The sequence below is a fragment of the Octopus sinensis genome, linkage group LG26 (genome assembly GCF_006345805.1).
Source record: "Octopus sinensis linkage group LG26, ASM634580v1, whole genome shotgun sequence".
In the NCBI taxonomy this organism is placed as follows: domain Eukaryota; kingdom Metazoa; phylum Mollusca; class Cephalopoda; order Octopoda; family Octopodidae; genus Octopus; species Octopus sinensis.
In genome coordinates this window covers 10,526,609-10,548,549 of record NC_043022.1, presented here as the reverse complement: position 1 = coordinate 10,548,549, position 21,941 = coordinate 10,526,609, and the positions used below count along the sequence as shown (strand labels likewise).

The 21,941-nt window shown below is 39.1% G+C and overlaps 1 protein-coding gene across 1 annotated transcript in view; it reads right to left on the bottom strand.

The window, feature by feature from the left end:
• Nucleotides 1-240: 240 nt before the first annotated feature.
• Nucleotides 241-21,941, bottom strand: part of LOC115224806 (condensin complex subunit 1-like) — a 74,343-nt gene continuing 52,642 nt past the window's right edge. Inside the window, exons 22-34 of the mRNA XM_029795730.2 lie at nt 20,501-20,585; nt 18,062-18,205; nt 15,601-15,782; nt 14,347-14,470; nt 13,093-13,216; nt 11,742-11,897; nt 9,793-9,970; nt 8,224-8,318; nt 7,805-7,885; nt 5,848-6,031; nt 4,829-4,988; nt 3,325-3,411; nt 241-623 (exon numbers count right to left, since the gene is read on the bottom strand). Of these exons, the coding sequence (XP_029651590.1) occupies nt 514-623; nt 3,325-3,411; nt 4,829-4,988; nt 5,848-6,031; nt 7,805-7,885; nt 8,224-8,318; nt 9,793-9,970; nt 11,742-11,897; nt 13,093-13,216; nt 14,347-14,470; nt 15,601-15,782; nt 18,062-18,205; nt 20,501-20,585 (1,710 nt within the window). The 3' untranslated portion in view covers nt 241-513. The remainder of the gene's footprint in view (nt 624-3,324; nt 3,412-4,828; nt 4,989-5,847; nt 6,032-7,804; nt 7,886-8,223; nt 8,319-9,792; nt 9,971-11,741; nt 11,898-13,092; nt 13,217-14,346; nt 14,471-15,600; nt 15,783-18,061; nt 18,206-20,500; nt 20,586-21,941) is intronic.

Below are 21,941 nucleotides of genomic sequence, written 5' to 3'. Positions count from 1 at the left end.
CCAATACATACATAATACACACACACGTACGTACATCCATACATGCATATACACACACACACAATGTACATACATCCATACATGCATACACACACACACAATGTATATACATCCATACATGCATACACACACACACACATGTACATACATCCATACATATATACACACACACACGTACATACATCCATATATATACACACACACACACACGTACATACATCCATATATATACACACACACACACACATGTACATACATCCATACATGCATATACGCACACATACATGTACATACATCCATACATGCATATACACACACCCACCCACACATTTATACATGTACATACAATTCTATACATACACATATACATGAACTAATGCTGCCTCAGACATCTCTCTGCCTAACCCATACTAGTGTGGGGAAAACAGACATTAAATAAGCAGAGAGAGAGAGAGAGAGAAAGAGAGAGAATGTGAGAACAGTGTGAACATCAACAACAGTGAGTTGTGTAAATTAGTTGATCGGTGTGAGGGCTCGTTTCCTGGCTGATCTTGTTCTTTTGATGGGTGTTTTAGAAGATGGAATGAAATCATCGCTGTCGTCTGAGGGTGGATTCTCTTCATCTGAAAGACAAAGACAAACATGAATAACCAAACTAAATAAACAGGAGTGCGTAGGAGTGGCTGTGTGGCAAGTAGGTTGCTTACCAGCCACATGGATCCGGGTTCAGTCCCACTGCGTGGCACCTTGGGCAAGTGTCTTCTATTATAGCCTCGGGCCGACCAAAGCCTTTGAGTGGATTTGGTAGACGGAAACTGAAAGAAGCCTGTTGTTTATATGGATATGTGTGTGTGTGTATATATATATATATATATATATATAGTGTGTGTGTGTGTGTATATTTGTGTGTCTGTCCTCCCAACATTGCATAACAACCGATGCTGGTGTGTTTACATCCCTGTAACTTAGTGGTTCAGCAAAAGACACCGATAGAATAAGTACTAGGCTTACAAAGAAAAAGTCCTAGGGTCGATTTGCTTGAGTAAAGGCGGTGCTCCAGCATGACCGCAGTCAAATGAATGAAACAAGTAAAAGAGTTCAACTAAGTAGTAAGACAACCAATGGATTGGTGGGATCAGAGTGGTGTATGAAATGTCATGTGCTTATGTTCTGAGTTCAAATTTCAGAAGGATTGATAAAAAATGAATGCCAGTCATATCAGGGAGAGGCAGGAGGTGGTTTCTCCTCTCTCAGCTGAGAGGTCTTTGACTTGCAAGTGTTGGTGTCACGTAAAAAGCACCCAGCACACTCTCCAAAGTGTTTGGCATTAAGAAGGCCATCCAGCCATAGAAACCATGCTGAAACAGACAATTGGAGCCCGGACAGGCCTCCAGTGGGTCAGCTCCTGTCAAACCATCCAACCCATGCCAGCATGGAAAACAGACTTTGGAGGAGGATGATGATGATGATAGTGAGTGGTCTTGTGCTAAGGTGGAAATTAATACTTTTAGAAGCAGCAGCAGCAACAATCAAAGCACGTATCAAATTGTTGACCATACCCTGACATTATATTTGCCTTTTTTTATATGATTTTCTATCAAACAAAGCTTGAGGCTACTGTGATGTAAAAGTGTCAGACTGGTTGTGTGGCGAGAAGTTCGCTTCCCAACTACATGGTTCTGGGTTCAGTCCCACTGCGAGGCCCCTGGGGCAAGTGTCTTCTGCAATAGCCCTGGACTGATCAAAGCCTTGTAAGTGGATTTGGTAGATGGAAACTGAAAGAAGCCCATTGTGTGTGTGTGTGTGTGTGTGTGTGTGCGTGCGCGTGCAGTCTTCTGCTTGGTCAGCTCCCGTCAAACTGTCCAACCCATGTCAGCATGGAAGGTAGACATTAAACGATAATGATGATGATTGAGTGATAAGTAAATGAACGTCTTTGTCATGCAAACGACGTCCTCTTTTCCTAATCTTCCATGGAAATATGTCTGATCATGGGGAAATATTACCTTACTTGGAAACTTGTAGAGACTATGTGGAGGTTGGTGGCAGGAAGGGCATCTGACGGTAGAAAATCTTAAACAAGATTCCATCCAACCCATGAGAGCATGGAAAAGTGGATACATACACACACACACGTGGAAACTATGTATGCACAGACACACACAGAGACTATGTATTTATACACAAGCACATACACAAAGAGACTATGTATACACACAAAAACCAAAAGACTGTATGTATACACACACACATATACACAAAGAGTATGTATGTGTACACACACACACAAAGACTATGAATGCATACACTTACACACAATATATCTAAACACACACACACAAAGAGACTATATGTATACACATACATACACACACACAAAGACTGTATATGTACACATGCACACAGAGAGACTATGTATGCATACACACACACACACAAAGAGACTATGTGCATGCACACACACATACAAAGAGACCATGTGTGTGTGTATATACCCACACTAGGCATTCAGGGTGTGATTTTCTCTGGAAAGGGTGAGCAAAGCAAATGAAATGGATATTGTTTTCCCAACCAAAGACAATCAGGAAAAAAACAGAAGCATCTCCTAATTGAGAGAATATATCCTTGAAACCAGCCAAATATAAAGACATGTAAATAGAAATAACTAGAATGCAGGGAGTGAAAGCAAACAATCTTTATAACAACAGGTGCCCTGGGAACCATCATCATGATCATTTTGCCAGATCACCACCATAATAATAATAATAATCATCCTTCTTACTATAGGCACATGGTCTAGATTTTTGTGGAGAGTTGGGTACAGTCGATCACACTGACCCCAGTACTTAACTAGTACTTAATTTATCGACCTCGAAAAGATGAAAGGTAAAGATGACCTTGGTGGAATTTGAACTCAAAATGTTGTGGCAGATGAAATACCGCTAAGCATTTCGTCTAGTGAGCTAACAATTCTGCCAGCTTCCCGCCTTATTGATGATAATATCAATAATAATAGAAGCATAAAGCTAGAAATTTGATTGGAGGGGGAACAGTCAATTATATTGACCTCAGTACTTTACTGGTATTTTATTTTAGTAACTGAAGGACAAAAGGCAAAACTGACTTCAGTGGGATTTGAACTCCAAACCTAAAGAATCCAAACAACTAGCAAGGCATTTTCTCTGATGCTTCAACTATTCTGAAGGCCAGCAATTTTAAAAGAAATGAAAAGTTGACTATAGTGACCCCCCCACCAGCACTTGGCTGTTACTTTATTTTATTGACCCTGAGAGGATGAAAGGACAGCAAAGTGGACAAACTCACCACTGTCACTTGAAAAATATGAAGCTTTATTCTTCTTCCTTTGTGATTTTCTTGGAGTAACTCTATGTTCCGATGAGACACCTTTAGCTGAAACAACATGAATAAAATTATTTCTCAACACATTTTATACTGTATTTATGTGTGTATGCATGTGTGTGCACGCGCATGTGTAGGGTGTTGGCTATAAAAATTGCAAGATGGGCTTTTTAATTGAGTCGGGAATCATGAACAACAGAAAAGATAAAACCCAGCATCCTTGACTCTTTTCTCACCACGTTTATGTGGAAATACACTGCCTTTGTGTCAACTGATTGGTGTTAGGAAGGGCATCCAGCCGTAGAAACATTGCCAGATCAGACTGGGCCTGGTGCAGCCTTCTGGCTTCCCAGACTCCAGTTGAACCGTCCAACCCATGCCAGCATGGAAAGCGGACGCTAAACAATGATGATGATGTTGAATATAATGAAGAATCTAGTAAAATAACTGATATTATTACATTAACATCTGGAACCAAAATTAACATGAAATTTTGATAGGTTGTATATAAAACCTATCTAAATTAGAGACTTTAAAACATGGAATTTGTATCATAGATGCAGGAGCAGTCTCAAGTAGGTTGGTACTGTAGTGATGCCATTTTGGGATTTTCATCTGTGCATGCGCAAGTATCAGTCTTCCGGAAGCCCCTCATGCGCAGTCATCATCATCATCAGCAGCAGCAGCTAGGCTTGACCGCTATTCTCTCTCTTCGGCCCCAGACAGGACGTGACTGAGACCAGCTCCGTGGAGCTGGCATTCTGACGTCGAGCGACGTTACGAGTCTGTGAAAATGTCTTCGTATTTTGTGTCCAACTACAAATCTCGGCTGCTTCCACCCAGGTGTCCACGCTACCAATGTCCAGAGATGAAATGCTTATTTTGGCGAAAATAAATTATTATTGCTATTTGTTTGGAGATTTGTGTTCCTGCTATTTCTACTTTCTACAACTATGTAAGGAGATATGATGGCACCCAACAAGTGTGAATATCACATAAAACCCTACAGTATTAAAAAGGTTTATAAATGTTTACCGTATTTGGTGGTATAAAGAGACATCCCAATTTCAGTAGTGTATACTCAAAAAACAAATAGTTTTTAATGCATTAAAGATCCAAAATCGCATATAGGGCCAGGGATAATTTTTAAAGACATATTTGGTGGGGCTTTGTCAAAAACGTGCATCTTTTATACCATCAAATATAATTACAGGTAAGTTCATCATCATCAATTCATTGCAGGAGAGTTCACTGCCATCAATTCACCATGAGGAAATTTTTCACTGTGAAGTTTCCTACCTGTTGATTAAACATATTAGAGTTCAAAAATAAGGTTTTTTAAAAATTCTTTTACGGTGAACTTATCTCTCTTAACTTACTTTGTGGTGAACTTTGCCTGCAATGAATTGATGATGATGAACTTACCAGGCATCATCAAATATTGTAAGTGACCACACATAAAGCTTACTTTGTTTTGGAGTCTTTAAGCTGACACTAGAGCTTCTCTTTTTGGACTTCGCTGGAGCTTTTGCAGGTGTCTTAAACACAAAACCCTTCTCTGCAATTGCTTCATCAAGTCCCTTGGTATGGCACTGAGTTATCTGGGCTTCAATCTCATCAATGGTAGTCTGAACAAATATAAAATTTAAAAAAGAAACCAAAAACACTAGTAAAAAAATTATCAACATAGATGATTGACAAAACTGAGCTGAGTGGATTTCAGAAATAGAAACTAAGTCCATCAAGTATGTGAGTGCATGCATGCAGGAATGAATGTATATATATATATATATATAGTGCATGTGTTCTAGCACTTATCAGTTATTATGACCATTCTGATGTCCATTGCTCTTAACACTTAAGCATTTAAACTGGCCATATCCGGCCCAAAAGTTCTACCCATCTTATGTTCAAACTGACCTCTCACATTTACCCTACAATATTATTCTAAAATTAAACTATCACATAATTAGAATCTTGAAGCTATGAGATAATTCAGGATTAATTTGAATCAATGTGAATAAATAAGCATTACATTTGACAGAATAATCTGAACACTAAAGGGTTTATAATAATAATAATAATAATAATAATTCTGCTACAGGCACTACACATGAAATTTTGTCAGGGAGGGATTAATTGATTACTTCGACCCCAATGCTTCAAATGGTAATTAGTCTATTGAACCCCAAAGGATGAAGAGACAAAGTAGACCCTAGAAATATCTGTGTACCAGAAATCGCAATACACAGATACTGTTTTGAGCTGATTAGGGATGCCAGATTCCCTTGTTTGAAAATATAAGGACACCAATCATGTCCTATAGCCAGTTGGTGATGATGTCTCCTGGGGCTAAATTACAGCAACATTCGTCCTAAACCAGGACTACCATGTTATGTTGGCAAACAATCATTACTCTAAAGTACTGTTGCTGAATATCTCTTGTTGTGAGAATTACAAATAGTAATTTTCTGATACCAAACTCACCTTAAATTCTATCTTACAACGGGTCCTGGCCTTTTTCAGTATAGACAGCATATGTTCATAGAGTTCGTCATTTGCCAGTTTGTCTGAGTAACAGTTGAAGTTATCCTGCAGCTTATGAACACATTTCTCATTGAAGGTAAGCAACGACAGACAAAATGCCAAATCATTCCACTGACGCTCCGTCCTGGAAGAAGAGAAAGTGAAAATTATGTGCGCATGCATACAAATATACTCTCTTTTCTCTACTCTTTTACTTGTTTCAGTCATTTGACTGCGGCCATGCTGGAGCACCGCCTTTAATCGAGCATCTCGACCCCGGGACTTATTCTTTTGCCGAACTGCTAAGTAACGGGGACATAAACACACCAGCATCGGTTGTCAAGCAATTCTAGGGGGACAAACACAGACACACACACGCATATATATATATATATATATATATATATATACACACACACACACACACACACACATATATATATATATATATATACACACACACACATACATATATATATATACATACACACACACACATATATATGATGGGCTTCTTTCAGTTTCCATCTACCAAATCCACTCACAAGGCTTTGGTCGGCCCAAGGCTATAGTAGAAGACACTTGCCCAAGGTGCCACGCAGTGGGACTGAACCCGGAACCAACATTACACAAAATACACTCCTTTACGTTAGAATACTTGTTTCTGTCCTCATTCCCGATCTTTTTCTCTCTGGCTGGGTAACCTTGTACCTCCTCTACAAGACACCCATTCCTGTCTCACTCCAACTATTCATCACCTGACACAAGATGACCTCCTCCAACGCCCCCACCCCTCTCAAAGGTTTCTTGTCTTGCAAAGTTACTTGGTGACCCTGTCAGTGCAGGTGCCACTTAAAAAGCCCCCAGTTCACACTGTGAAGTGGTTGGCATTTGTAAGGGCATCCAGCTGTAAAATCCTTGCCAAAACTGACCTTGCCTGTGCTTGTGTCATGTCAAAAGCGCTCAGTCCACTCTACTGGGTAATTTGTTTTTGCAGGGTTTTTACAGCTGGAAACCCTTGCTAACACCGACACAGAAGTCTGGTGCAGGCTTATGCCTGGCCGGCTCCTGTCAAACTGTCCAACCCATGCCAGCATGGAAGGCAGATGTTAAACAATGACGATGATAACACACATGTTTGTATATTATACATAGATTCTTCAGTGGATTTCAACCAGGCACGTTCCATCAGTAATTACTCAGGGTAGGCAGTTGGTGATGTAATAAAAAACACAAAAAAATAAGCGAAACACAGGTGCATTACCGAGTTGGAGGCAGATTTATTTCTGCCTTTATAGCACGTAAAGAAAACTTTGTTGTAGGAATGTACGCAGCATGTGTACTGCAGCAGTACTATGCGTAGCTTTAATACTGAGATTGAAAGAGCAGGGGGGAATTATGCCTACCTAATCTACAAAAAAATAAAAAATATTTTGCATTTTACACATAGTAATCAGAGTAACCTTCATAATTTTATTGAATTAGGTGCATATTATGCTATAAAAGGAAAATGTTACTATCAATCTATTTTATTCAGAGTAGGCACTGCCTACCTTGACTACCCAGGCAGCACGTCCCTGGTTTCAATGTACGAGAGTCCAATAACCAGCTATTAGACTACTCAACTCTCTCAAATGATTTGTTCTGAATAGTGAAGGCATAAGTAAGACCAGCCACATCTTTTGAAATGCTGATAGTAGAAAATTGGTGTAAATATTTGCCACATACCTCAAGCTTTACTATCAACTTATATTTCACCGCCATAGAAAAAATAATGGACGGGATGGTCAAGGCTGAAGTGCCTTTGATCATGTCACAAGTCCTTTTTATTGGTGTTGACATGAGGCACAAAAACTAGAAAGCGTTGCCACCACCACCACCACCACAAGCTTGCAAGAAATATTAAGAAGCTACTTACGATGTTACACGGAATCTCTGACACAACTTCTCAGCCAAATTTTCTGTTTGCTTGCCTTTTTGGACAAAAGAGAACAAAAATCTGAAAAAGAAAAAAAAAACACAAGATTCAATTAGCAGCATTCCAAATATGGTTGAAGTTGACTTAGCTTTTCATTCTTCTGAAGCCAACATAACTATTTCCTCCTGCTACCATATTTGGGGTCCTGGCATTTATGTTAGAAAACATGTGGGTTGATGTTAGTGCCACCTGATTGGCTCCCCCATGTAAAAAGCACCATCCAAACATGGTTGATGCCAGTACCCATTGATTGGCTCCCGTGCCAGTGGCACATAAAGAGCAACAGTGATTCATCCATTTATGGTACGACTCACCCCTTTTGCAATTAAAGTGATTAATATATATCTTTTTCAACTTACTTGAGAATGGTTTGGAAAGAGGCTTTCTCAACTCCTATTTCAGGATCTGAGAGACGGCTAATAATATCAGCGATGATATTATAAATAGCATTTGCCTGGTGGGTAAAGAAAATAAAGTAAAATAAGCAAAAAACCTGGAAAGAATAAGTGGAAGTTATTTTTTGAAGATTAAAAAGAGAAATAAAATGGGAACATTTTATTTAAAACTAGGCCAATCTAGCCCATGAATCACAACAATGCTTTTGTAGCAACGGATGTTTGGGGTTTTTTTTTTAGAATATCTTTCTAGTTCCAGGAGAAGGGGCCATGTCCAAAGTCCATGCAATCTATATAACTGATGAGGTTTGTAAGGTAGATCACTTTTGTCAACTATAATTTATCATTATCATCATCATCATCGTTTAACATCTGCTTTGCATGCTGGCTTGGGTTGGCTGGTTTGACTGAGGACTGGTGAGTCAGAGGCTGCACCAGGCTCAATCTGATCTGGCAAAGTTTCTACAGTTGGATGCCCTTCCTAATGCCAACCACTCCAAGAGTGTAGTGGGTGATTTTACGTGCCACCGGCACGAGGGCCAGTCAAGCAGTTCTAGCATGCTATGACTACTGTGTGCTCTGGCATGCTACGACTACCATGTAAATTGTACAAAATATGCATATACACACACATATATACGTATATCTAATGATGGAGTCACCACTTATAAAAATTTTACATCAAGAGGCATCTCATAAATGATTGAATGAAGAGCAGCTATACATACATATCTTTATATATAAAAGTGAAGTTGTGTGTCTGTCTCCTACGATTTAGATTCCTAACTACTCCCACATTTTGCAGTGCAGTGTAACCAAAAGCGGGTATCTTATAGTTGTGATTCATATCAAGCCCTTCTGGGTATTAGCGTGCGTCTACGATGAGTCTACGATTTAAAAAAAATTTACCATCTTTTTTTCCCATTTTTAATGCATTTTTTTGCTATTATATAAGGGAAGTAACTCTCTAAAAATGAATTATTAAATCTCAGAACGTAAAAAGCTACAGTAACACCCCCCCCCTTTGTGGTTAGCCATATTGAGATGGCTATTATACTTTACATCTCTAAAAACGCTTATATAGTTATTTCCCTTACAAACCCGAGCAACGCCGGGCGATACTGCTAGTTGAATATAAATATAGAAGCAACAAAGAATATGTAAATAAGACATTTAACAGTATATCTGAAAGTAAATACAGCTAGAATATATATATGTATCTACTATCTATATATCATCATCATCATTTAATATCCATTTTCCATGGTGTCATGGGTTAGACAGTTTGATTGAAGATAAGCTGGAGAGCTGCACCAGGCTCCAGTCATCCGTTTTGGCTTTGTTTCTGTTGCTGGATGCCCTTCCTAACAGCAACAACTCTATAGAGTGTACCAGGTGTCTTTTATGTGTCACCGGTACAGGTGCTTTTTACCTGTCATCAGCACTGGCTATGACCACAATTTCCCTTAGCTTGACATGTCTTCTCATGCACAGCAACACAGACACACATAAAAAGCAATTCTTCTTGCTAACCTTTCCGGAAAGTTCTACAAAAAATACTTTTGCCAATCCTTTTATTTTTTCATCTTCATCAATGATGCAAACAGCCATTTCACTAATCTGTCCCTTGATTTTCACCATGTCATTCAAAATAAGATGAGAGAGAACAGAGACTGTGTTTCTACGGACCAATGGGGAAGGATCACGTAATCTGTGAAAAGAGATAAAAAAAACAAAGAAAAGAAACAAGTTTTACTGAGGGGGATATTTATTTAGGGAATCACTGCTGTTGTTGATTACATCAGGTCAGACCTGATTTACCAGAACTATTCTTTTACTTGTTTTAGTCATTTGGCTGCGGCCATGCTGGAGCACAGCCTTTAGTCGAAGAAATCGACCCCAGGACTTATTCTTTGTAAGCCTAGTACTTATTCTATCGGACAATATTGCCGAAGTGCTAAGTTACGGGGACGTAAACACACCAGCATCGGTTGTCAAGCGATGTTGGGGGGACAAACACAAACACACACACAACGGGCTTCTTTCAGTTTCCGTCTACCAAATCCACTCACAAGGCTTTGGTCGGCCTGAAGCTATAGTACAAGACACTTGCCCAAGGTGCTACACAGTGGGAATGAACCCAGAACCATGTGGTTCGTAAGCAAGCTACTTACCACACAGCCACTCCTGTGCCTATACATATCTTTATATATAAAAGTAAGGTTATGTGTCTGTCTACTCTGATTTAGATTCCTAACTACTCCCACATTTTGTGGTGCAGTTTAACCAAAACTGTATAGTCGTGATTCATATCGAGCCCTTCTGGGTATTAGCGCGCGTCTACGATGAGTCTACGATTTAAAAAATAATTTACCATAATTTTTTCCATTTTAATGCATATTTTTTTAAAGGGAAGTAACTCTCTAAAAATGTCTACGATGAGTCAACGATTTAAAAAAAAATTTACCATCATATTTTTTCCATTTTTGATGCATTTTTTTGCTATTTTTTAGCTATAACTCTCTAAAAATGCTTTATAGTTATTTCCCTTACAAACCCGAGCGATACTGCTAGTATATATATATACGTCAGGCTTCTTTCAGTTTCTGTCTACCAAATTCACTCACAAGGCTTTGGTCAGCCTGTGGCTATAGTAGAAGATACTTTCCCAAGGTGCCACACAGTGGGAATGAACCCAGAACCATGTGGTTGGTAAGCAAGCTACTTACCATACAGCCACTCCTGCGCCTATGATCGAAAGTGTTCCAAGATCATCCTGTTTTCTTACTTTTACTTCATCCTTTATTAATGTATCAAGACTGTAAATGCCAGATGCTTATATTTCTTAAGACAGTAGGGTGTGATTTGATGTAGGTTTAGTAGCTACTTCTAGTGTTTGTCTTTTTATAAGCCCTATGTCAGTCTTGGGTGAGGAGACCGACAATCGAAGGCAATGCAGCTAACACCATACCATCTTATTTTTTGTTAGATATAAGTTATCTTGGATTACCTTGTTACCAAGGTAACACAGGAAGACAAAATTCTTGGTGTCTCTGCTTGTATCAGAATCTATTAGGATGATTATATATGTGTCTATTTAGGGATAAACCGCTAGGTGGATAACCATACACTAGAAGAAGATCACATACGATCTAACTACAAAGAAAAATGTTCTCCAGAGAAAATTCAGCAAACACCAGAACATAAGCGGGCAAGACAGATGAAAGTTATATAAAAATCAAGAATAGAAAACCGTCATGCTTTTTGAGAGGGTATCTATGAGGACTTTGATGTGTCCTTTCCTTTCTTGAGATGATAGGGTGTGATGAGGAAGGTTTGGCTGCTTCTTCTAGCAGACTGAATAACCACACAGGGGTTACATGTTGGCTCTTACAATATAGTGTCAGCACAGTAATGTCAGAAGTCACTCATTAACTAGTTTTTAATTAGCAACACTGAAGAGTATCAGAAGAGATGTTTACCTGGCATACATATGGGCAGTCCAGGGCTCAATAAGATTAGGAAACAAAGAAGCAAGATCTCCCAAGGCAATGATGGTGTTGGCACGGATGCTTGGCAGTGAGGACTTCTCCAAGATTGTAAACAGCAACTGAAGATTGTTCTCACAGAATTCAGAGCTGTAAAATATAAAAAAAACAAAAATTTAAATATTAAAATCAGTAATATTTTTTTTATCACATGAAAAAAAAAACCCTCACAAAACAAACAAAATCATCATCATTTAATGTCCATTTTCCATGTTGGCATGGATTGGATGGTTTGACAGTAACTGGCAAGGCCAGGGGCCACAGCAGGTGCCATAGTCTGTTTTGGTTTGGCTTTTACAGCTGGATGCCTTTCCTGACGCCAACCACTTTACAGAGTCTACTGGGTACTTTTTATGTGGCACCAGCACTATAGATTTTAATTTAACCCTTTAGCATTTAAACCAGCCATATCCAGTCCACATGTTCTACCTGTTTTATGTTCAAACTGGCCCCTCACACATACCCTACAATGTTATTCTAAAAATAATCATACCACTGAAATTTCATAGAAATCTCAAAGCTATGAGATAATACATGATTAATTCAAAATAATGCAAAAATATAAGCTTTACATTACACAGAGTAATCTGGATACTAAAGAGTTAAACTAATTTTTAAATACTTTTATATGAATTACACATGACTTAGTTGCTTGCATAGACTACCTTCAGTGTATTTTTGTTCCAGGATTGTTTTCCCTAGTAACCCTTCAGTATTCAAAACCAGCCATATCTGGCCCAAATAGTCTACATGTTTTACATTCAAAGTGGCCAGATTAAGCCTCTCACACTTACCCTACAATGTCATTCTAAAAATAAACAATCAAATCTGGCGGCATGTAAAAAGCACCATTCGAACGTGGCCGATGCCAGCGCTGCCTTGACTGGCTTCTGTGCCGGTGGCACATGACCTGCTGTGCTTGAGGAGACCTATTGAGTCAAGTACATCAACATTGAAATAAATATTAAATGGAAATAGTAGTTGTGATACCTGTGCCGGTGGCACGTAAAAAGCACCAACTGATCATCGCTGGTGGCACGTAAAAGGCACCCACTACACTCACGGAGTGGTTGGCGTTAGGAAGGGCATCCAGCTGTAGAAACACTGCCAGATCAGACTGGAGCCTGGTGCAGCCTCCTGTCAAACTGTCCAACCCGTGCTAGCACGGAAAATGGACGTTAAACGATGATGATGATAATGATGAAATCATTGAAATCTCAAAGCTACAAGATAATGCATGATTAACTCAAAACAAGATGAATCAATGAAGCCCATTGTTACTCACCTGATGAGCATCAGTTTGGAGAGAGTAAGACTTGCTGCAGTGCGGAGTTCAGGATTACTGAATTTTGATTGATTCCGGCAAAGATTCACAATTAAAGGTGCAACAATGGCTAACAGAGTTTCACCTGAAACAGATGACATTCATTTAACGCAGGATTACTGACAATGCTGGCAAACAATATCAAACTAAGTAGCACTGCTTGTACCTGCACACTGACCCAACAACCCACAGGGACCCTGAAACTTTAAAACATTTCAACCATTTACAAACCTGATGTTATTTAATCAGGTATTACACTTATTCGTCATTGAGAATTCATGGAAGAAGTTTCGTGGGAATATGGGGATTTCACAAGCGGTCCCCAACAATCCCGCATGTAGAGACATCCTGTTTGCCACAGATTGTCCGCAGACGCAGGGACAGAACGACCGAGGAGCCGCTGATTGCCGAAACAGACACGCCAAGGATTTTCACCAGCGCACCGTCTACCAGGTTGTGGCCTTAATACCACTCGGTGTTAGATCAATCCGCCTTGGGTGGCCCTACCAGGAACCGAAGTTCCCGACGGCATAGCTCTGACACTACCTGTTGCCAGCATCCCCACCATGGTGAGGAGGAGATGGACTTTGGTGACTGGCTCGCTATCTCCAGTGAACTGGTGCAGGACCGTCGTGCGTGGGCTGCCATGGTTCGCGATGCCTCGAGGGTGGTAGAAGAAGCCGATTCAACCTGCCCAGGGTGAATGTCGCCACAAGTACAAGTAAGTATTACACTTAATTCCACATGCCTTAACACACTGTGTTGCCATGAAAAGAAACTAGATCGACTGTGATAAAAGTGTCTAGTCCAAGAAAAGATTTATGTTGGTCAGCCATTTAAATCCATTAAACCAGAACATAGAATTAATGTTTAAAAGCCTTTCAGCATCTATTAAATTATTACTTTGGCAAAACCCATTTTTCTAACACCCTGAGTTTAGTCTCAAAAAATAAAGCTTGCTTTTCAGTGTCAAAATTAAGTACCCAAAATATATCAAAAGTTTATATAAACAGATATGAAAATTAGCCGCAGGTTTTGAGGGGGAAAATAAAAAATGATTTGAAAATATTTCTGGTGAAATTTCATTGAATGGTTTATAAGGCGAGGGTGGGGGGAAGAGAAATAAAAGTCAACACTGAAAAGAAGAGAATAAGGAACAAATGCATGCTTTGTAATTAAGTTCAAGTTACAGTTTTGAGGAGAATTGATACTTACCTGAGAGAATTTCTGTTTCACAGACTTTTCTAATGCATTCATATTCATCATCTTCTGCTGAAGCTCCTGTCAGACCCAATTCTTCCTCGATTAAAGTGCTACTGGCAGTGGTTGATGTAACATCCTGGAGTAAAAAACAAAGTAACATCAGTGTCTTTAACCAGGAATTGTCGGAGTCAAAATGATGATCAAGACTCAATCATCTATCATAAATCAGTGAACAATGTCCATAATAACTTGCATAAAATCCTTTCTACTCTAGGTACAAGGCCTGAAATTTGGGGGAAGGGAGCTAGTCAATCTCACTGACCCCAGCACTGACTGGTACTGATTTTGTCGACCCCGAAAGGATGAGAGGCAGAGTTGACCTCGGCAAAATTTGAACTCAGATTGGAAAGACGGGCAAAATTCCGTTAACCCTTTCGTTACCAAACCGCCCAAAGCTGCCCGAAAAAATTTTTGGTTCATGTGACCAAGCCGCCCAAAACCGCCCGTAATTACCTATTCATATTTAAATGAGAATATCAGAGCAAATCTCGTTAGTACATTCGTGAAAACACGTGATTATACTTCGTAAACAGTTCATCTACAGTTTTGTACAACGATCGACGTGTAATTTTAATTCCCTGAATTTTGGGAGATTTTTTTCGGCATCGATTTTTCTTCAACTTTGAAAATGGATAGGAGTTTCATGTTATCAAGCATTGATTCTCCGAATTTAAAGCTTTTTCAACGGAAAATAGGGAGATATCGAGAAAAAGAATGAAAGAGGTACAAAAGCATGTGGTGTACAAAATAATGAATAGGATATTCATGAGGGTGTATTTTGGTCAGAAATATAGTGACGAAAGGATTAAGCATTTAATCTGACATGCTGACAATTCTGTCAACTCAATACCAAATAACTTGCATGTAATAGCAGCAGAAAATTAGTACGAAACACTGAGAGAGAGAGAGAGAGAGAGAGAGAAAGAAAGAGTAAGTAAGAGAGAGACAAGGGGAAGAGTGGTATACCACTCCCTCATATCAATCAATCTTTCACATTCTCTTTTCTTGAGCCCTCCTGATTTTACTCAATGGGGGGCTCAGACCTAGAATTCTTTTCTTTATTCTGGGATGAACCTGGGATCATGGGCAAATTTTGGAAAACATTTGTTGAGAAATAATGATATTGTTTTAAGACAGACAAACAAAACATCGCTGCAAATGTATTTATATACATGTACACATGTGTATAAGTATACTTATACATACTGGATTCTTTCGGGATTTCTTTTTGAGTTTAGATTTCTCAAGCAAAGCATTTCTTCGCTTCATCTCAGTAAGAAGGTCTCTGTTCATGTGCTCCAGCTGCCTATGAGCAATACAGCCAATGAGAAAGACGAACCGTACCAGCACACCAGTCTGACAATTGGAACTGGAATCACTGTCTGACTCTGCAAGTAGAAAAGGATCATCGTAAGAAAACTGGAAAAGCTGAGACAATTTTTAATATGGGCTAAAAATTTACTCTCTTACTCTTTTACTTGTTTCAGTCATTTGACTGTGGCCATGCTGGAGCACCGCCTTTAATCGAGCAACTCGACCCCGGGACTTATTCTTTTGTAAGCCCAGTACTTATTCTATCGGTCTCTTTTGCCGAACCGCTAAGTAACGGGGACATAAACACACCAGCATCGGTTGTCAAGCAATGCTAGGGGTACAAACACACACACGCATATATATATATATATATATATATATATATATATACACATATATACGACGGGCTTCTTTCAGTTTCCGTCTACCAAATCCACTCACAAGGCTAAGGTCGGCCCGAGGCTATAGTAGAAAACACTTGCTCAAGGTGCCACGCAGTGGGACTGAACCCGGAACCATGTGGTTGGTAAACAAGCTACTTACCACACAGCCACTCCTGCTTGCTTTATATCTTTTCTTGATGGTAAGACATTTGCTTCCCCAACCACATGGTTTCAAGTTCAGTTCCACAACTAGGCACTTAGGGCAAGTCTCTTCTAGTACGGATAACCAAAGGAATTGGTAGATGGAAACTGAGAGAAGCTTGTTGTGAGTGTGTGTTTTAATGTCTCTTTACCTTGACATTACATAATAGTTGTAAATGAGTGTCGCTGTAATACAGTGTCATACATTTCCAATCTTCAATGAAAACATGTCTGGTCATGGGTGGCTGCATGGTAAGTAGCTCGGTTACCAACCACATGGTTCAGGGTTCAGTCCCACTGCGTGGCACCTTGGGAAAATGTCTACTATAGCCTCGGGCCGACCAAAGCCTTGTGAGTGGATTTGGTAGACGGAATCTGAAAGAAGCCCATCGTATATATATATATATATATATATATATATATATATATATATATATATATATATATATATGTGTGTGTTTGTCTCCCCCAACATCGCTTGACAACCGATGGTGGTGTGTTTTCGTCCCTGTAACTTAGCAGTTCGTCAAAAGGGCCCGATAGAATAAGTACTAGGCTTCCAAAGAATAAGTCCTGGGGTCGATTTGCTCGACTAAAGGTGGTGCTCCAGCATGGCCGTAGTCAAATGACTGAAACAAGTAAGAGTAAAAGAGTTACTTTGAAACAGGTGAGGGTTGGCAACAGGAAGGGAATCTGACTGCAGAAAACCTGCCTCAGTAAATTTGGTCTAACTTATACAAGCATGGAAAATTGGACATTGGAATGATGATGATGAGGAGTTTAATCAGAAGTTAGAAGGCAAATCATGACGATCTTCAGAACCTCAGACTGACAAAACAAAAGAGAGACCTTATCCTCGATGCCTGGTTTAAATGCTTGCAATAGAGTGGACTCTGAATGAAACTGGTAAGAACTGGAACAATTCTGCCGACAGGGTTCTATACAATTTCTAACTAGCAAATTTGACTAACAAGGCTTTGGTCAACTCAAGAATATGGTAGAAGACCATATTCAAAAGGCGGCAAGCTGGCAGAAACGTTAGCAGTATTTCGTCAGCCGCTATATTCTGAGTTCAAATTCTGCCGAGATCGACTTTGTCTTTCATCCTTTTGGGGTCGATTAAATAAGTACCAGTTATGCACTGGGGTTGATGTAATCGACTTAATTCCTTTGTCTGTCCTTGTTTGTCCCCTCTATGTTTAGCCCCTTGTGGGCAATAAAGAAATAAGAATATGGCAGAAGACCCTTGCCCAAGCTGTAGCATGTGGTATGAGATTAATTCTGAAATCACACAAACCAGTGAAGTCAGGGCTCCAACATGGCCAGATTCCAATGACTGAAGCAAAAAGATACAAGAGATATGTATATTTATATGTCTGTGTCTGTAACTGTGTGCTTTTGCATAGACACTGGATGCCCTTCCAAACATGTAGTGATTTTGGATAGTCCACCATACATTTTATTAGAATCAGAATATCTTTCGCATAGCACCATCCAATCATGGCCGTTTGCCAGCTTCGTCTGGCACCTGTGCCGGTGGCATGTAAAAACCACCCACTACACTCACGGAGTGATTGGCGTTAGGAAGGGCATCCAGCTGTAGAAACACTGCCAGATCAGACTAGGCCTGGTGCAGCCTTCTGGCTTCCCAGACCCCAGTTGAACCGTCCAACCCATGCTAGCATGGAAAGCGGGCGTTAAATGATGATGATGATGATGATGATGACGACACACACACTCGCATATATTTATGTAGATATTATATTTACCAATTTTCAAAGAGAGAACCTTCTCTGCCACAGCTTTCACTAGTTGCTCACACTTGTGGTCGGGACTCTCAGATAGAGTATAAATTGTGCAGACAGCCTTGTCACAGAGAGGAACCCAAAATTCATTTTCCAAATCAAAGAGACCTGAGATGAAAGAAAATTCAATTTTAATACAGAATCTAGCATATTTAACCCTTTCGTTACCAAACCGCCCGAAAAAAATTTTGGTTAATGTGACCAAACCGCCCAAATTCATATTTAAATGAGAATATCAGAGCAAATCTCTTTAGTACATTCGTGAAAATACGTATTATACTTCATAAAGAGTTCAACTACAGTTTTGTACAAAAATCGAAGTGTAATTTTAATTCCATGAATTTTGGGAGATTTTTTTCCGAAATTTGTTCCTATTGTGTTTTCAAAATTTGTAATTCTGACAAAAAATGGATACGAATTTCATTATATCAAGCAGCGAGTCAGAATTCGAAGGATTTTCTACTGAAGACCTTCATAAATCTAACTCTATGACTGAAAAAAAAAAGCATGTGGTATTTGATAATGAATCTGATGTTTCATTTTCCGAAAGTGAAAACTGAATCCGAGAGCTCCGACAGCGATAAAGAAAATGAATTGGCACCTGAATGGAGTGAAAATTTAAAAAACTGTTTCTTTCGGTGATTTTTCTGAAGAAACTGGACCAAGCCACAGACTTTCCCAGGAGAGTAAAGCCTTAGACTATTTCTTTTTACTTTTTCGAATGAGCCTATTTGAAATCATTACGGCGGAAACGAACCGTTACGCTGAATGTAAACAAAGCGAAAGAAAGGATAGTTTGTGGTTTCCCACAACCTTAAATGAAATTAAGACTATTTTGCCATAAATATTATTATGGGTATCAGAAAGTTACCCAGAATAACAAATTCTATCGTAAAATTTTGTTGTATACCCAATTGAATATTAGCTAATAACCCATTTTCTATAGCGATGTTTGAACAAAATTTTAATAATTTTATATTTTGTTGAATTTACCTGTATCTACCTGCAATTAGGGTCACTTTGTGACAAAAATTATAGTATAGAATTGGTTGAGAACATTTCATTAAATTATCTTCTAAAATTCACGTTAATATATTGATAAATAAAAAAGTTATAGTTGTTTAATGAAACCAGACTAAATTTATGATTGTGTTAGAAATTAATTGAAACACATAAGGGGTGTAATTTGGTCAGAAATATAGTAACGAAAGGGTTAAGAATGGGCTTTGGCAACACAAGTGTGGGTGAATATAAAATATAAGTCAAATACTGGGTGTAGGAAGGCATCGACAAGCCCCTCCCTTTAAGATTACTGGTCTTGTACCTTAATCAGTAGCCATTATAATTATTATTAGGGGCAGAAGATTGGCAGAATCGTTAGGCTCTTTATGTGCCAAGTTCAAATCTTGTTGAGGTCAACTTTGCAGTCTGATATGCTAATGAATCTTCCAGCTTGCTTTAATAATAATAATAATAATAATAATGATAATAATTCAACTGTAGTCATAAAGACAGAAATTTTGTGGGAGATTACATTGACCCATGTGCTCATCTGGTACTTATTTTATTGGCCCCCAGAGAGAGAGAGAGAGAGAGAGAGAGAGAGAGAGAGAGAGAGAGTGAGAGAAAGATCTGGTTGGTCTGTTAATATGGGCGAATAATTGCAACCAAACAACAAGGCTCAGAGTGCCTAGTTCACATCAGTCCAGAAGTAAAGATTGTTACCAACAATAGACCAACATCCTATTCTGAGAGTAGAGAAAGGCAGATGAGGTTTTTGTCTCTCACTATCTTAACATAACAGACACTAAAGCAGGTATGAGTATCCTTTTCTGAGAAGTGGGCTGCATGAAACGTGGCATTTTCTGCAAGTTATGTTGCCTTAATAAACATGATAAATCTCACCAAAAGACAGCTTCAAACATGACATTACACAACAAAAAATAGACTGGTATATAAACCTGCTTTCCATAGTAAAAGGTAACAAGATTTGGAGTGAATACATCTGATTGCTGCAGTAAAAGGCAGGGCTGTGGAGTTGGAGTCATGGAGTCGGAAACAATTAAGGGGTAGCTGGAGTCTGAGTCAGTAAAACTATACCGACTCTGATTCCGACTGACAATGTCTTTATTCTTGAATATAAACCAGTTATAACATATAGGCCTATTCAAAGTACAAGCGTATGCATATGCTTTATGAGATATGTAGACCACAATCACTTAATTATATAAAGAGGAGTCAGAGTCACATGTGCCAATAGTACAGGAGTCAGAATTAGAGTCGAAGTTTTTTGTTTTGACTCCACAGCCCTGGTAAAAGGGCAAAACAGTTGCATCACAGCTTTCTTCCAGAACAAGAATGAGAGACATAAAAGAAAACATGGAGTCAAATGAAGATACTTACCTGTCAGAAGCAAGTCCTGAAGTCGTGTAAAGAGCTCATGGTCTCTGTCTAAGCGGTAGGGTGGTGGCGCGGCCATTCCAATTTGCTAGACAAAAGGAAGAAATAGCAAGAATGGTCACCTTTTATCTTTGACTTGTTTCAATCATTATTAGACTGTGGCCAGGGTGGAGCACCACTCTGAAGGATTTTAGTTGAACAAACCAACCCAGTACTTGTTTCTAAGTCAGGTACTTATTTTATTGATATTTTTTACCAAACTGCTAAGTGACAGAGAGTAAACAAACCAACACCTGTTGCCAAGTAGTTGTGGAAGACAAACAAGAAGCTTGCTTCTCAAACGTATGGTTCCGGGTTCAGTTCCACTGCATGGCACTTTGGACAAGTGTCTTCTACTATAGCCTTGTGAGTGAATCTAGTAGATGGAAACTGAAAGAAGCCCATTGTGTATGTATTTGTGTTTGTCCCCCTCCCCCCACCACCACTAGCGCTTGACTACTGATGTTAGTGTGCTTATGTCCCCGTAACTTAGCAGTTTGGCAAAAGAGACCGATAGAATAAGTACTAGGCTTAGAAAGAACAAGTCCAGGAGTTGATTTCTTTGACTAAAAAACCCTTTAAGACAATGCTCCAGTATGGCCACAGTCAAGTAAAAGAATATACACACTCAACAGACTTTCACACAGTTTCTTTCTACCAAATTCACTCATGAGGTATTGGTTGGCCCAGGGCTATAGAAGAGCAGCGTAGTGTGACTGAACCCCAAATCACATGGTCACAAAGCAAGCTTCTTGACCACACAGTCGGGCCCACATGTATGTTGGTGACATTTAAAAATTATTCTTATCATCACTGCTTAGTATGCTTATAATTGATTCCTTCCAGCTTAACCAAAGCTTTGCACATGCCAGCAAATTTATCATTTGCTGTTTACATATAACAGCAGTTCTTAGGCTATGAATAACAAATTAGGTGTCTCTAACTAATGAAGCTTAACGATACAGAAACACTTGTCCTACAGGCTGATGGAATCATTTACAGCCTAAGATTTTGATGGGGTAGAGGTGGCTAGTCAATCACAGTGCTCAACTAGTACTTATTATTATTGGTCCCCAAAAGATGAAAAGCAAAGTTGGCCTTGGTAGAATTTGAACTCAGAATGTAAAAAGTCATGAGAAATGCCACCAAGCATTTTGTCTGGTGTGCCAGTGATTCTGCAAAATTTGCTATCTTTCCATCTCCCAAAAATAATTATGTGAGACATTTATGGGGCTTTTATGTGGTTAATTGACCTGTTAGAAACAGCAGCCAATCTCCATCAAATTACACCCTACTGGCCACACTAGATAAAATAGTCCAAAATACACTTTAAAAAAAATTCATATTTGGAATACTTTTGACCAGAGCTGATCTGACAATAGTAAGTATAATGAAGAAACAGAGT